This window comes from Lycium barbarum, chromosome 10 (genome assembly GCF_019175385.1).
Source record: "Lycium barbarum isolate Lr01 chromosome 10, ASM1917538v2, whole genome shotgun sequence".
In the NCBI taxonomy this organism is placed as follows: Eukaryota; Viridiplantae; Streptophyta; class Magnoliopsida; order Solanales; family Solanaceae; genus Lycium; species Lycium barbarum.
The window spans coordinates 114,157,816-114,171,070 of record NC_083346.1 but is presented as its reverse complement, the minus strand read 5'-3'; the positions used below and the strand labels follow the sequence as shown (position 1 = coordinate 114,171,070).

Here is a 13,255-nt window from a genome sequence, read left to right as displayed (position 1 = left end):
GTTCACCCGTTAACAAAAGTGGTGAACTCGAGACCCTAACCGATACCCCAATAACTATAGAACACCACCCGATACCCGAACCATTAACCCACTAACCCGAACCATTAACCCAATAACCCAATTATCGGTTCGGGTTATTGATTTAACCGTTAACATGCACAGCCCTAGTGTGAGGCAACATTTTGTGAGACAAAAAAAAATGAACCTAAAATGGACGCACACACAGGTAAAACTTGTTGTTGGTTGCTATATACGTCAATCATGCTTTTTACCTTGATATTTGTTGTCACATCACTGTCTTTTCTTTCGAGCCGAGGGTTTATAGGAAACAACCTTCCTATCTCATAAAGGTAAGGGTAAAGTTTGTATACATCTTACCCTATTCAGACCCCACTTGTGAGATCACACTATGTATGTTGTTGTTGGTCACTTCTGAAAAAATGTTGAATCGGCTTGGCAGCTAGCCGTTTAGAGTTTGGGCGTGTTTGGTATGATGGAAGTAAATACTTTCTGATGAGAAAGTCATTTTCTTATGTTTGGACACTAGAAAAATGTTTTTCAAGAAATATAATTCACTCTCTCTTATGGATGAAACTCATTTCTTTCACAATTTATCTTAACTTTTAAATCATTTGCTCCAACAAATCTTTAGATATCATTATAAATTCTAAGACTCAATTTTAGGAAAACACTACCCGATTTGCTAATATTATTGTAAATTTTTAATACACATATTTCTTTGAAAAATATTTTTCACGTACCATTTAAACACGAGGTTTATTTTCTAGGAAATTAGTAGATCTTCAAACTTGACTTTAGGTAATTAAGTGCTACTATTCACTAAGTAAATTTTAAATCGTGCTCTTAATAAAGAAAATAAAATTGGAGTTCTTCCACTTTCCAGTTGCTTTCCATTTTCCTTGCCAAAGTATTTCTCAGGTAATCACCACATTTAATCTTCTTCTAATTTACGATTATAATTATAAAAAATTGTTCCAGCACTGGACCAATTTCCACCTCTTCATTTAGAATTGGAAAGATTGCACAAATTGACATTCTTGCCTTTTTACTCATTTGTAGAACAATTCTATTAGAGGCGGATCTAGCTTCTAATGTATGGGTGCACACGTGAACTTAGTAGCTTCTTCTCAAATCATATATGCATTAAAAATTCAGTATATCTATAAATATTTGATTGTAAACCTAATTATTATTATTATTATTATTATTATTATTATTATTATTATTATTATTATTGTATATTAACTTGAGATCGTCGTAGAAACTCATAAACTTCAAATTTTGAATCCGCCTCAGGCTCCATGCTCAATGCTTTTTGTACACCCATTTAGGGCTGTTCAAAACCGAACCGCAACCGATAACCCAACCGCAAAATAGGTTTATTGGTTTATTCGTATCGGGTAATTGGATTAACGAATGGGGAATGGTTTGGAATTTTATCGTTAACGGCTTAACGGTGCGGGGGGCGATTTCCTTATTTTCCTTATCGGTTTAGCCGTTAACCCGTTAAGAATAATTAAATTATAAATAAATCCCCATGTATATAAAGTACTAAAGATTAGAAATACTAATCTTTGAGCCTAAAATTCATTTTTCTTCCCGCAACATGGTAGCAATTTCTCATTTTCCTTATTGTTTCTGCCTGGTGTTTGTTTCTTATTATCTCATGTTACCAACTAGAATCATTCAAAACGTTTTTACTTTCCTTGGATGTTTCTTCCCTTTTCTATAGTGAAGATGAGAACGAGATAGAATTATTAGTGGTTGTTTGAGAAAAATAAGTTTTCTTATGGACATTGACATGCTTTAATATGAAAATATGATACTTAATCTACACAGTTTATTTAATAACGGTACTTTAGTGAAAATTTAATTCGTATTTCCAATAATTTAAAATCATGTGTCCCAAGAATACCCACCATGAGTAATACATCCATTTAAACCTTGTGATGTGAAGCAAATAGGGTCAAATGTGAGTTTGCAACCTATACACTATCAATATTGCGCCTTTTGTGTTTCGATAATTTTGCATTGATGCAATAGTCCGAGCAAAGAGAGGAAAAAAAAATCTCATATGCTTTATTAATTAACCGATAAACTGATCGCTAACCGATCATTAACTGCTAAATCCACTCCGAACCAACCGATATCTTATTGGTTGGTTAGCGGATTGAGATATTTAAAAACCGATATCCAATAAGCCGAACCGTTAAGCACAATTATCCAACCGAACCGCCCGATAAGCACCCCTACACCCATTGCTCCAAACATGCTTAATAGGAACAATTCAACCATCAACTTTGAATATTCCTAAATGTTTGCATACGTGAAAATGACAAAAATGGTTCCTTATGTTTGAAGGTAGATTCAAAGTAGCCCTTCAAATATATTTCTGAACAATTTTGGTCCTTTAAATTTGTCAAAAGTGAACACTGTTAGTATTCGTTGGATACTATTATAAGACAAACAAGTATGAATATGTTGTTGATGTACCTCCATAATATCACCAATGTTCACAACTATGGCATTTGGGGACTGGATTTACCGGAATCCATCCTCGACCATATATCAGAATGTGGAATATTAAGTCCTAGGAGGCAGTAGCGGAGGCAGAATTTTCATTAAAGGGATTCATCATTTACTATATATACATAAACAAAAAAATTGAGTTATATACAATATGATTTTCCAGCGAAGAGGGTTCAGATAAACCCCCTTTCGCCCCTCTAGCTCTGTCTTCTAGGAGGATAATAGTATAACTCTCTACATACAAAATTGACAACTTCTTTTTAACTTAGCTTATCTGATAGAAGTATTTGTAGAGAGTCATTGAAGGGAACTATATATAGAATACTTCCTGTTGTTTGATTTAGGTTATTAATGATCAGCTTTATTGACAATTGCATATGAGATCATTCAGAACTAGAATGATCAGTTTTCTTGACAATTACATGCGATTGTTCATAAACTATGAACAAAATTGACAACACTGAACTCATGAGATTTTCCATCAAACAATGAGAAAAATTCTGACGTTATCTAGATGCATAAAAACTTGAGGACCATAACGGAGGCCTCCAAATGAGATGGAGTTTCAGTCCATTCCTAGTTTCTGTCGACTATGTAAAAGTCCTTCAGGTTTCACAGCAGTCCAAGTGCTTTCAGTTGCTGAACATGCTCTTGTGGGAGAGGTGGAGGGGACCAATCATTTCCAGTATCCTCACCATCAACATCCTCTACGACGTATTCCTAAAACAACAATGAGAAACATTCTCAGGAGCCTAGTATCCAATATACTATAGTGATTATAAATAGCCATCATTCAAGAATCATGAGTAAAAAGGAGAGTCCAGTGCATGAAGCATTTCGCGTTCACACAGGGTGCGGGGAAGGGCTGTATACCAACGGAGTGTGATGTAGGCAACCTACCCTGACACATTCCTAACCTGTGACCTATAGGTCACATGAAGACATCTTTACTGTTCTCCAAGGACCAAGGCTCCCCATCATTCAGCAATCATGAGAGATTCATGAAAGCCTTCACAACTCCGACACCAGAACCACTTTCGTGATGATTAATTAAACTAGCATTACATTAAACAACTTTCAGTAAAACGGGTTCCATGACAAAGAATGAGTAATAATATTGAAGCTTAAGCAATAGAAAAAGAAAGTTTGAACATAATAAACCATTTAGAAGTTTAGGTCTTAAGAGTTTCTGGTTTGAGAACGAAGAGAGAGGGAATTGAGAAAAACGCTACTCCCTCTCAGTGTGTGTTGTATGAAGGAAAATGTTGAAAGTAAGTGGTTTACTTACCTATTTTCTTTTTAGAAAGGTTTTCTTACCTATCTTTTTGTGTTTGGTACGTAAGTATTATCGCAAAAACATTTATATATAATCTATGCAAACACTATGGAAGGTAGGGGCGGGGGGTTAAGAGTTTGGAGGTGGTGGGATGGGGGCTATGAAGGTGGGGGAAGAGACCCAATCAATGTGGAATGACACTAGTGGAACTCAATTTCCCTACTTCCACTAGGGAAGTCATTTTCAAGAACTTGTTTTCCTAGAGAAAATGTTCTCCAAAGATTTTGACCAACCAAACATAGGACAATTATTTTCTCCAAAGATTTTGACCAACCAAACATAGGAAAATTGGAAAACGTTTTCTGGAAAATGTTTTCCTCCATAACTAACAAATGCTCTGTCTCAATTTACGTGTCATACTCTCCATTTTAGTCTGTTCCAAAAAGAATATCATACTTTAATTAGAAACAATTTAACCTTAAAATTCTCATTTTACACTTAGGGTGTGTTCGCTATGGATGAAAATGTTTTCCAAGGAAAATGTTTTCCTGAAAAATGTTTTCCTAGAAAATAAGTGAATTTCCACTTATTTTCTCATGTTCGTTTGAGTAGTGGAAAATAAGTGAATTTCTTACTTATTTTCTCATGTTCGTTTGGTTGATAGAAAAGGTTTTCCGGAAAATACTCATCTAAGCCTCACCAACTCCAACCCAACCCCATACCCCCCACCCACACCCCACTCCCACCCATCCACCTACGACCCCCCCCCCCCCCCCCCCTTCCAAAAAAAAATTCTTTTAATTTTTTTGTTTTTGTTTTTTGCACCCCCACCCCTAACCCTCACCAACTCCAACCCAACCCCATACTCCCACCCACACCCCACTCCCACCCACCCACCCCTAAGCCCCCGCACCCTACCCCCACCCACCCTCCCCCCACAACATTTTTTTTGAAGTTTTTAATTTTATTTTTTTTTTGAATTTTCTACACGACCACATCCCACATCACCCCCCCCTCCCCCCTTGCGTGGAACCCATACCACACCAACAACCCCCCCCCCCCCCCACTCCCAACCCCAACAATTTTTTTTGAAGTTTTTTATTGTCTTTTGCGGGTTTCTACACCCCCTACAAAAAAAAAAAAAAAAAAACTTTTCACCACCCACCTCCCCCCCCCCCCCCCCCAATACCCGATGACCCCCTCCAAAAGTTTTAATTTTTAACCACGCAAAGTTTCAATTTTTTTAATTGTCAACTTTTTTCATTTTTTTTGGGGGGGGGGGGGGGGGGGGGGTAGGGTGCGGGGTGGCGTGGGGCTTGTGGGGGGTACGGAGGTGGGGTAGGGTGCTGCGTGGGGCGGGGTGCAAAAAAAAAAGTCAACCTTTGTTTTCAAAAAAAATATTTTTTTTGTGGGGGTGGGGTAGGGTGCTGGGTGGGGGGGGTGCAAAAAAAAAAGTCAAAACCTTTTTTTTCAAAAAAAAAAGTCAAAACCTTTTTTTTCAAAAAAAAATAATTTTTTTGTGGGGGGAAATAATGTCAAAACCTTTTTTCCAAAAAAAATAACTTTTTTTTGGGGGGGGGGGGGGGGGGTGGGTGGGTGTTGGGAGTGGTTGGAGTTGGGTTGGGTGGTGGTAGGGTGGTTGGTGGAATGAACTTGTGAACTTGTTTTCCCTACTTTTGTTAAGGAAGTCATTTTCCCTAATTTTGAGGAAAATGTTTTCCAAAAGAAAATATTTTTCAAAATTTTGACCAAACGAACATGAGAAAATTGTAAAACATTTTCTGGAAAATGTTTTACTCCATATCGAACACACCCTTAGTGAGATGTTTTATAGCCACACAAATGTTTATGGATTGTTTTAAATCACAACTTTGAAAGTCCTTACTTAAAGTTCGTGCCCAGTCAAAAAACCGACATAGATTGGGATAGAGAGAGTAACACAAAGGATACATTGGACCAAACAATGGATGTCTCAAGATTCTTGTTATAGGAATGACATGGAACGTTGAAATGCCTCCCCCAATACAGTAACCCAAACAAAGAGGTGGTGCAAACATTTTGCAGTGGTTGAATAAATATCAGATGGCATATTTACTGCAGTAACTTGGGGAATTTTAACACTTTGTATGAATAGGTGATGGTAACTTGCAAGTCTGCAATCTTATCCAAAGTACTGCCAGAAGCAGCTATAAGAAAAGTAAAAAGGTGAATGCTATTCATGTCCTTGCATATGCCGGCTCTGACCGAAATCTTTGGGGTTGATCCCACACTACAGTTTGGTAAACTAAATTTATTGTCATAACTTGGATTTTCCGACAAAACCGACCTAATTCTTATTGGCGATTATTTATGGTTACAAAAAATGGATCAACATCCACCTTCATGGATAGACATTGATATGCTATCGAACACTTCAGAACAATGAAAAGATAAGAGAAAAGAAGGATTTCACTCACCTTTGTCAGCATTCTTTTTGCAAGTATGTGGTAGTGCCGCTGCCAGATTCTCTGTCCGACCATCGTAGCCACCAAAACACTGTAAAATATGCCAATGACAGTAAACAGTCCAAGCATGACCAGAGCCACTATAAACAAAACTGGCAACCCCGCTTCACCAGCACCTCCTAAGCAACCTCCGCATTCACCTGCCATACTAGCACAACCTTCAAAGCATGTGGTACAATCAGTCCACATGCAGAGTGTACCAGGCAAATGACAGTCGGCACAGACTCTGCAAGGACATTACCAACGAAAAAGAACAATGATACATTATTAAACCTCAAAAAGTAGCGTAACCAAAAAAAAAAAAAATCGGAGTTACTATTCTACAAAATGTTACAGCAGATAAAGATCAGGAAGAAACGAACAATCAAAAAACTGATATACAAAACGTTTCAAGGATGCTTTTAGCATGTAAGTATTGGTAATCTCTATACAACTGTCGAATATAGAACAAAATCTAAAGAAAATGGATTTTTACACAAGAAGCATGTCCTATAGCAGCAAGACTAGTCCCAAACTATGTTGCTCAATCTCTTCAAAAATGTTGTCGGGTGCGTGTACGGATCCTCCAAAAGTAGTACATTTTTGGAGGATCTAGCACGAGTACGACAACATTTTTGGAGAGTCCGAGCAACATAAGTCCCAAATAAATGTAACTCTTAAATTAACCATACGATTCTTCTTTCTCAGAGAAGAAACAAGGACTTTTTAGTTCCTATCCAGGAGACTATCAATGCATAATCTTTGTAGAGTCTAGCAATATCAAGTATAGAGCCGAAGCCATGTGGAGAACAACTAGTTCCTGCAGGTCATCCTTCTATTTCTTTTTGGTTTGACAATTGAAGAAGGGAAAACTGGAAGAAAGAAGACTGCAGTAATATAGTTTTTTTTTAAAAAAAAAAAAAAAAAAAAAAAACCTGGTAAGGTACTGCAGTATTATAGTTATTATGATGTTAAAGTAAGAAAATGAGAGTAAAGGTTATCAAAGGCGTCATATGTACCCAGGATGACAGCAGCAAAGGCACACTTCACGGCAGGGCTGAGCCAAATCATTGCGTACTCTTCGGTCGTAACAAGTTATAAAGCAACCAGATAGGCCAAGCAAAGCAAAAAACAATAGTGCCCCTGCAAAAGTTCAGGACCAAGAGCATAAATTTAACAGCATACAAAGGTTTACATATCGAAGGAAAAATGCTAAGCATCAAATTTATTTAGTACAGAGAAATATGGAGACAGTTTTGTGTGGGCAATCTATCTTTATCTTGATAGGAATGCAGCATGGAGATTCCTTCCATGTCCTGATGATGCAGACAAAAAGGGATGTTTATTCCCTGGATAAGGCAAGAAACAGATCAATCGTTACAATTTTTTTTTTTTCTGAAAGTTGGATTTTCTGCTTCCTTTTTCTCTCCATTTCTTTGAGTTGGTCCCTCTTCTTAGGAACGGGAGGATATAATAGGCTCACCAAATCCAAGGAATGGAAAGGTGGAGAACTTTGTGCCTAGTTTAAGTTGTTCAGACTTTGATTTGAAGAAAATGTAACCCTCTTACTCCACAAATTCCTAGGATAGCTAAGTAAACACTCTTCTGAAAATGGTCTTCCAATCCGTGTCTGAAATCTTAATAATCAGGACAAAATGTATCACCCATAGAAACTCAAAATCAAAAGGAAAACAGGCCTAAGATCTTTATTTAATGAACTATGCGCTAGAAGGACAGACAAAACTCTCGCTGATTATTAGCAGGATAGATTATTCATATAGACCTGATAAAACTATCCTTTTGGAGGACGGCAGTGTAAGCTGAGGAGGATAATCCTTCTGGATAAGCTTGGAATGACAAATGTTCCTGCTTCTCTTATTTCTTCCATTTCCTTTTCCCTTTTTGCGAACTGCCCTACCAATAACCACCTTCGCGGGTCATCCCATCAGATCACTCCCTCTGCCAGCCTCCAATAACTTCCTCGTACCCTCCCCGCACCCAACTAACACCTACCTCAGTTAAAAAAACCCTTCTCTCCCCCCAATCCCCTTTTTCCACTGCCAGTATACGCTTCCCATGATCCCTTCCCTGCCCCAGATGAGCTATGAAGGGTCTCAAAATGGGCATTTCCGGTCCAGTTTTGAGTTTAGGAGTTATTTTTTTTAAAATCTCTCATTTTCTAAATTTTTCATTTGTCTTAGTACAATATAGCTTCACACCTCGCAGTCCGGGAAAGACACTAACATGAAAGACGAATCAAGCAAGAAAGGCAGAAAGGGGGGCACTTTCTCGAGTGATAGTTATTTCTTTCCCTGTCTTGTTGGATGACTACTATGGAAAAAGATGACTTAAACCTTGAGACGCCTGCCTCTCACCTGGCTCACCTTTCGGTTCATTGTGAGGAAAGACTAAAAAGAAAAAAGGAAGATCTTGGCAGACACAAGCCCTCGGGACTTGACACTTGGACACCGGTGATCGTGACGGGAGAGTTTAGTCAAAAAAGGAGGAGGAAAGACCTTGATTGGAATGTGACTAAAGTAATATTAGCTATTTGTGTTAAGCAACGATTCATCAATACATTAGCTTTTTTAGCTGCTTATTTTTTCAGAACCCATGCCCCCTTTCTCCTTCCTCTTCTCTTTTGCCGAGGAAAAAAAGATGATGATAGGGGCCAAGCAGTGGTGCACGGTCTGATCTCTCCAGCAAAAACCATGGATGGTACTCAAAATATTACTAATAAGCAATTTAGTTTTGCTAACCGACAATTATTATGCCAAAAGGTTCTCGTCCAAGCAGGGACAACAAAGGATCCTCACTACATAGAAAGAATTTACCATTAAATGAAGCAAAACAAGGATAGCAGCTTAAGGTTCTTGCAGTAGATAACCCCCCATCCTTGAGAAATTTTTTATGAATAAATTTCTCAAAAACATTATCAATCATAAAAATAATTTAGATGGAAAGAAAGAAAACAAAGAAGAAGATTTAAATCCCATAGGAAACGATAAAGAGGACATTACAATTAACAGAAAAAATGCTAATGACAATAAAGCACTTAAAAGTAAGATACGTAGCTAAACATATACGTGGACTACTGAAGCTCAAAATGTTTTACCGCATATGTAGTAGAAGCTTAGTTCACTATCGAATCCCCAAATCAAACGAAGCCAAGACATCTTGTATGTATCAATGATGTAAACTATGTATCCCAATGAAGCTATAACCTGCAACAGAAAATTAAGCGATCAATTGAAGATATTTTCTGCATAGTGAATTAAAGAGACATCTCAATAATCAAATAACAAAACTAAAGAATGCCAGTCACCTACAAGCTGAACCGCAAGAAAGATGGACAAAATGTCTCTGGTTACAAAAAATCGGAACTTCAAAGTTCGCCATTTTCTATCAGCATGAACATGAACTCTCAAATGATAGGGAGCTTTGCAAGTAGTGCAATGGGCAAAGGCAAATCCTTCCTGTAAAAAAAAAAAAAAAAAATTGCTATGAGCAGATAACATTGCAATTTTGGTGGTTCGAGCTTAACCAGGTTCATAAAGCCTCACCATCATTTTAATATTTGGCTCTTACAAACACAAAACAAAAGCTTATAAGTAAAACAACAAGTCCAAAAGAAGATATATGCACGCATAAATACAATTTGAATCCTGATCCTTTTCATCTATGAATTTATGACGAGTTCCAAGAACCAGAAAGAGTAATTAAAAACATAAACCTAGATAATAAGTCAAAACTTCCTTTAAAAAGAGCTGATCGAAAAGGCTGAAAATGTACCTTGACAGAACGCCAATGATCAAGGCACTCACGATGGACATACTTTGATGTTCCCTTGCACTTGCAAGGTGCTATAAAATCCCTACCTAAAGGACAAATTGAAACATTTGCAAGCATCTCAATTATCAAAAGCATGGAGTCATCATATAGATGTATGCTAATAAGCACTTGAATAAACTAAAGAACAAGGATTTCAACAAGAAGAATCAGGCATCTACAATAATACACAACACTTTTCCTGAAAAATGCTTTTTCTTCTATCTCTTTTACACAACCTAACAACCAGTTTCTTTCCTAAGGGAGAGTACACAAACATAACCAACCCTGCATTTTCACCTTTCTAGACAAAATTTAACTTCAGTCAGCCTCACTCTCCCATTGATGTGAAGAACATCGTAATGCAACCGGTGCACTTAGGCTGGGACAATTTAGGTTTTCGGAAGGGGCAAAAGCCACATTTTTGGACACCCAATTCTCATAAATAACCAACCTTTCAATTTCGAACGTAAAGAATCCCACTTCACTAAGAATTTTCAGAACAGCTGACTGCACAACTCACTGCAAAAGGCAGTTTTTTTACGAGTCGTGATTACTACACACAGACCAACTACTACGCCTCTATCCAAACTAGTTGGCGGCCCTTTTCCACTCCCTACCCAATTTTTTTTTAATTTTTATAAAAAAATGTGTTTTTTAAGTAACCGTGGTGTCCAGGCTGGTTTGTCGTACCTCGACTAATTCCACAAGGTACCTGCTACCTCCAACAACACAAATACGGGTAATTCTGTCCGCCAAGGCTTAGACAGATGGCAAAAAATCACCTAATTTGAAAAATTGAACTTTCATGGTTCTCAATCACTTCATTAAACACCGGGCCACGCCCTTTGGTGCAAATTTCAAGAATTTGTATTATAAGACAATTTTCTAAAACTGGAGAATCTCTAAAATCCCATACTTATCTCTACACTGATTTTAATGTAAATATAACCAACATGGTCTATCTCTTATTCCTAACTAGGTCCACTAAGAATTTCCAGTTTATGAAATTTAGATACTTTACAATCTTGAGATTAAGGGATCTCAAGAATTGTAACTTTGAACCCCACTAAGTAAAATAATGAATGAGAAATCTCAAAAAAAAAAAAAAAAAAAAAAAAACTAACCGTCAGATTCAAGGCAAATACGGCATTGAATTTGTTCAACAGGACCTGCTTCAAGGTCTATTATATCATCATCATCATCATCATCATTATTATTATTATTAGGTTGAGTGATGATCAAAGGAGGAGGGATCAAAGGAGATGACTCTGTTGAGTGATCACCCATTTCTATTTCTTTTGACATTTTTTTTTTTCACTCACAATTGTTAACAGAGACAGAGAGAATTTGTACAAATGATCAAGAATTGTATATATATGTATATCAGCTATGTATCTCTGTCTCTGATCATTTGTTGTTACTGGCTGTTTAAGAAGGAGTTTGTTTTGTTTTCTCCTGTGTTGTCTGAGGTTGAGGTGACAACAAACAAGAGAAACTCAAACGCTATAAAATTGTCCGTCCCTCGGGTTGTCTAACCTAATGACTATGGGATTTGCGGAAATAGTCAATTGTGAGTGCGTTTATTCTCGTTAGTAATGGGTGAAGAAATTCAATATAGTAGTACTCTCACGGTTTCAATTTATCCGATATAATTTGATTGGATATAGAATTTAAGAAATAAAGAAATGCTTTTGAACCTTGTAATCTAAAACAAACCAATGATATTTGTGTGATTATAAATCATCTCGTTAATCGTAAAAAATAAAATTTAAAGTTAAATTCTTGCCAAATAAAAAAGGGAAAAGGGTCAAAAATATCTCTCTACTTTGGAAAAAGGGCTAAAAATATCTTCCGAACTTATTTTGGGTCAAGAATAACCCTCCCGTCCTTAAAGTTTTCAAATATACTCCTGTCCTGACGGAAATTATCCCCCAAAATAACCCGAAATCATTTTTTAAACTCGTTCCATCATTTAAACTCGACCCAACTAAATAATAACCCATAAGATCACCTTATTCCCCCAATTCCCTCAAATTTTATACCTACGTATTGGGGAATAAGGGGATCTTATTGGTTATTATTTAGTTAGGTCGGATTTAAATGATGGAGCGGGTTTAAAAAAGGATTTCGGGTTATTTGAGGGATAATTTCCGTCAAGACAGGGGTATATTTGAAAACTTTAAGGATGGGAGGGGTATTTTTGACCTAAAATAAGTTCGGAGGATATTTTTAGCCCTTTTTCCAAAGTAGAAAGATATTTTTTACCCTTTTCCCATAAAGAAATGTATCACTCTTTTTTAGACGGACCAAAAAGGAAAGTGTATCACATAAATAAGGACAGAGGTAGTAGTAATTTTACAGGATTGAGAAGTGGTTATTTATGGTTGTCCATTTATTTAAAATAAAAATTACACGACGTGGCACACATTTAGACTATATTTACGATACATAACTATAGTTTTAAAAAATTACGGAAAGTAGTTATATTTTGGGTTTTGTAGCTAACGCACAATACACACATAGTTGTATGAGCTGATACAGCTTTTCCATCTGAGTTTCAATAAATACGTAGATTGTAGCTACGTTTCGCAATTGCGCTCTAAACGGTAACTATTTATGAATATATTTTTTTCGCTAGCTAATTGGGTCATTTGCACTTTTTCTCTATTTTGTGGTGGTCTTTAATTTTTGTCCTTCAAATGTGTTGCTCTTTAATTTTTGGCCTTCAAATGTGTTAGCTCTTCAATTTTTTATCCTTCAAAATCAAACTTATGCTTATAGAATTATAAGTTACACATTATAATATCCATAAGTTATATCCGCGTCCTTAAAAACTTATGCCTCTATAGTCATAAGTTCCATTTTAAAGGACTAAAATTAAAGAGCACTCCATTTGAGGGATCACCCGTGCAATTATTTGTAGTGGATTATATGATCATGGGCCAATAGTTCGTCTTTATGGGCCTCAATAATATTGAACCAAAGCCTTGTTTACTTACCCAAAAAACAAAATAAAACAAGGGCAAACTACATAAATGACAAACATTTGGACTTTAATCAAGCCACATAGCAAATGTTCCAAAATATTTACATTTTGTAGCAATAATCCAGATAC

General features: G+C 36.6%; 1 protein-coding gene across 1 annotated transcript; it reads right to left on the bottom strand.

The window, feature by feature from the left end:
- Positions 1-2,889: 2,889 nt before the first annotated feature.
- On the bottom strand, positions 2,890-11,713 carry LOC132615205 (uncharacterized). The gene is made up of 7 exons (XM_060329768.1): positions 11,265-11,713; positions 10,102-10,187; positions 9,639-9,785; positions 9,425-9,533; positions 7,329-7,452; positions 6,283-6,556; positions 2,890-3,270 (listed from the first exon to the last, which is right to left on the bottom strand). The coding sequence occupies exons 1-7, from the start codon at positions 11,443-11,445 to the stop codon at positions 3,163-3,165; spliced, it is 1,029 nt and encodes a 342-aa protein (XP_060185751.1). The 5' UTR covers positions 11,446-11,713; the 3' UTR covers positions 2,890-3,162.
- Between the last annotated feature and the right edge of the window lie 1,542 nt (positions 11,714-13,255).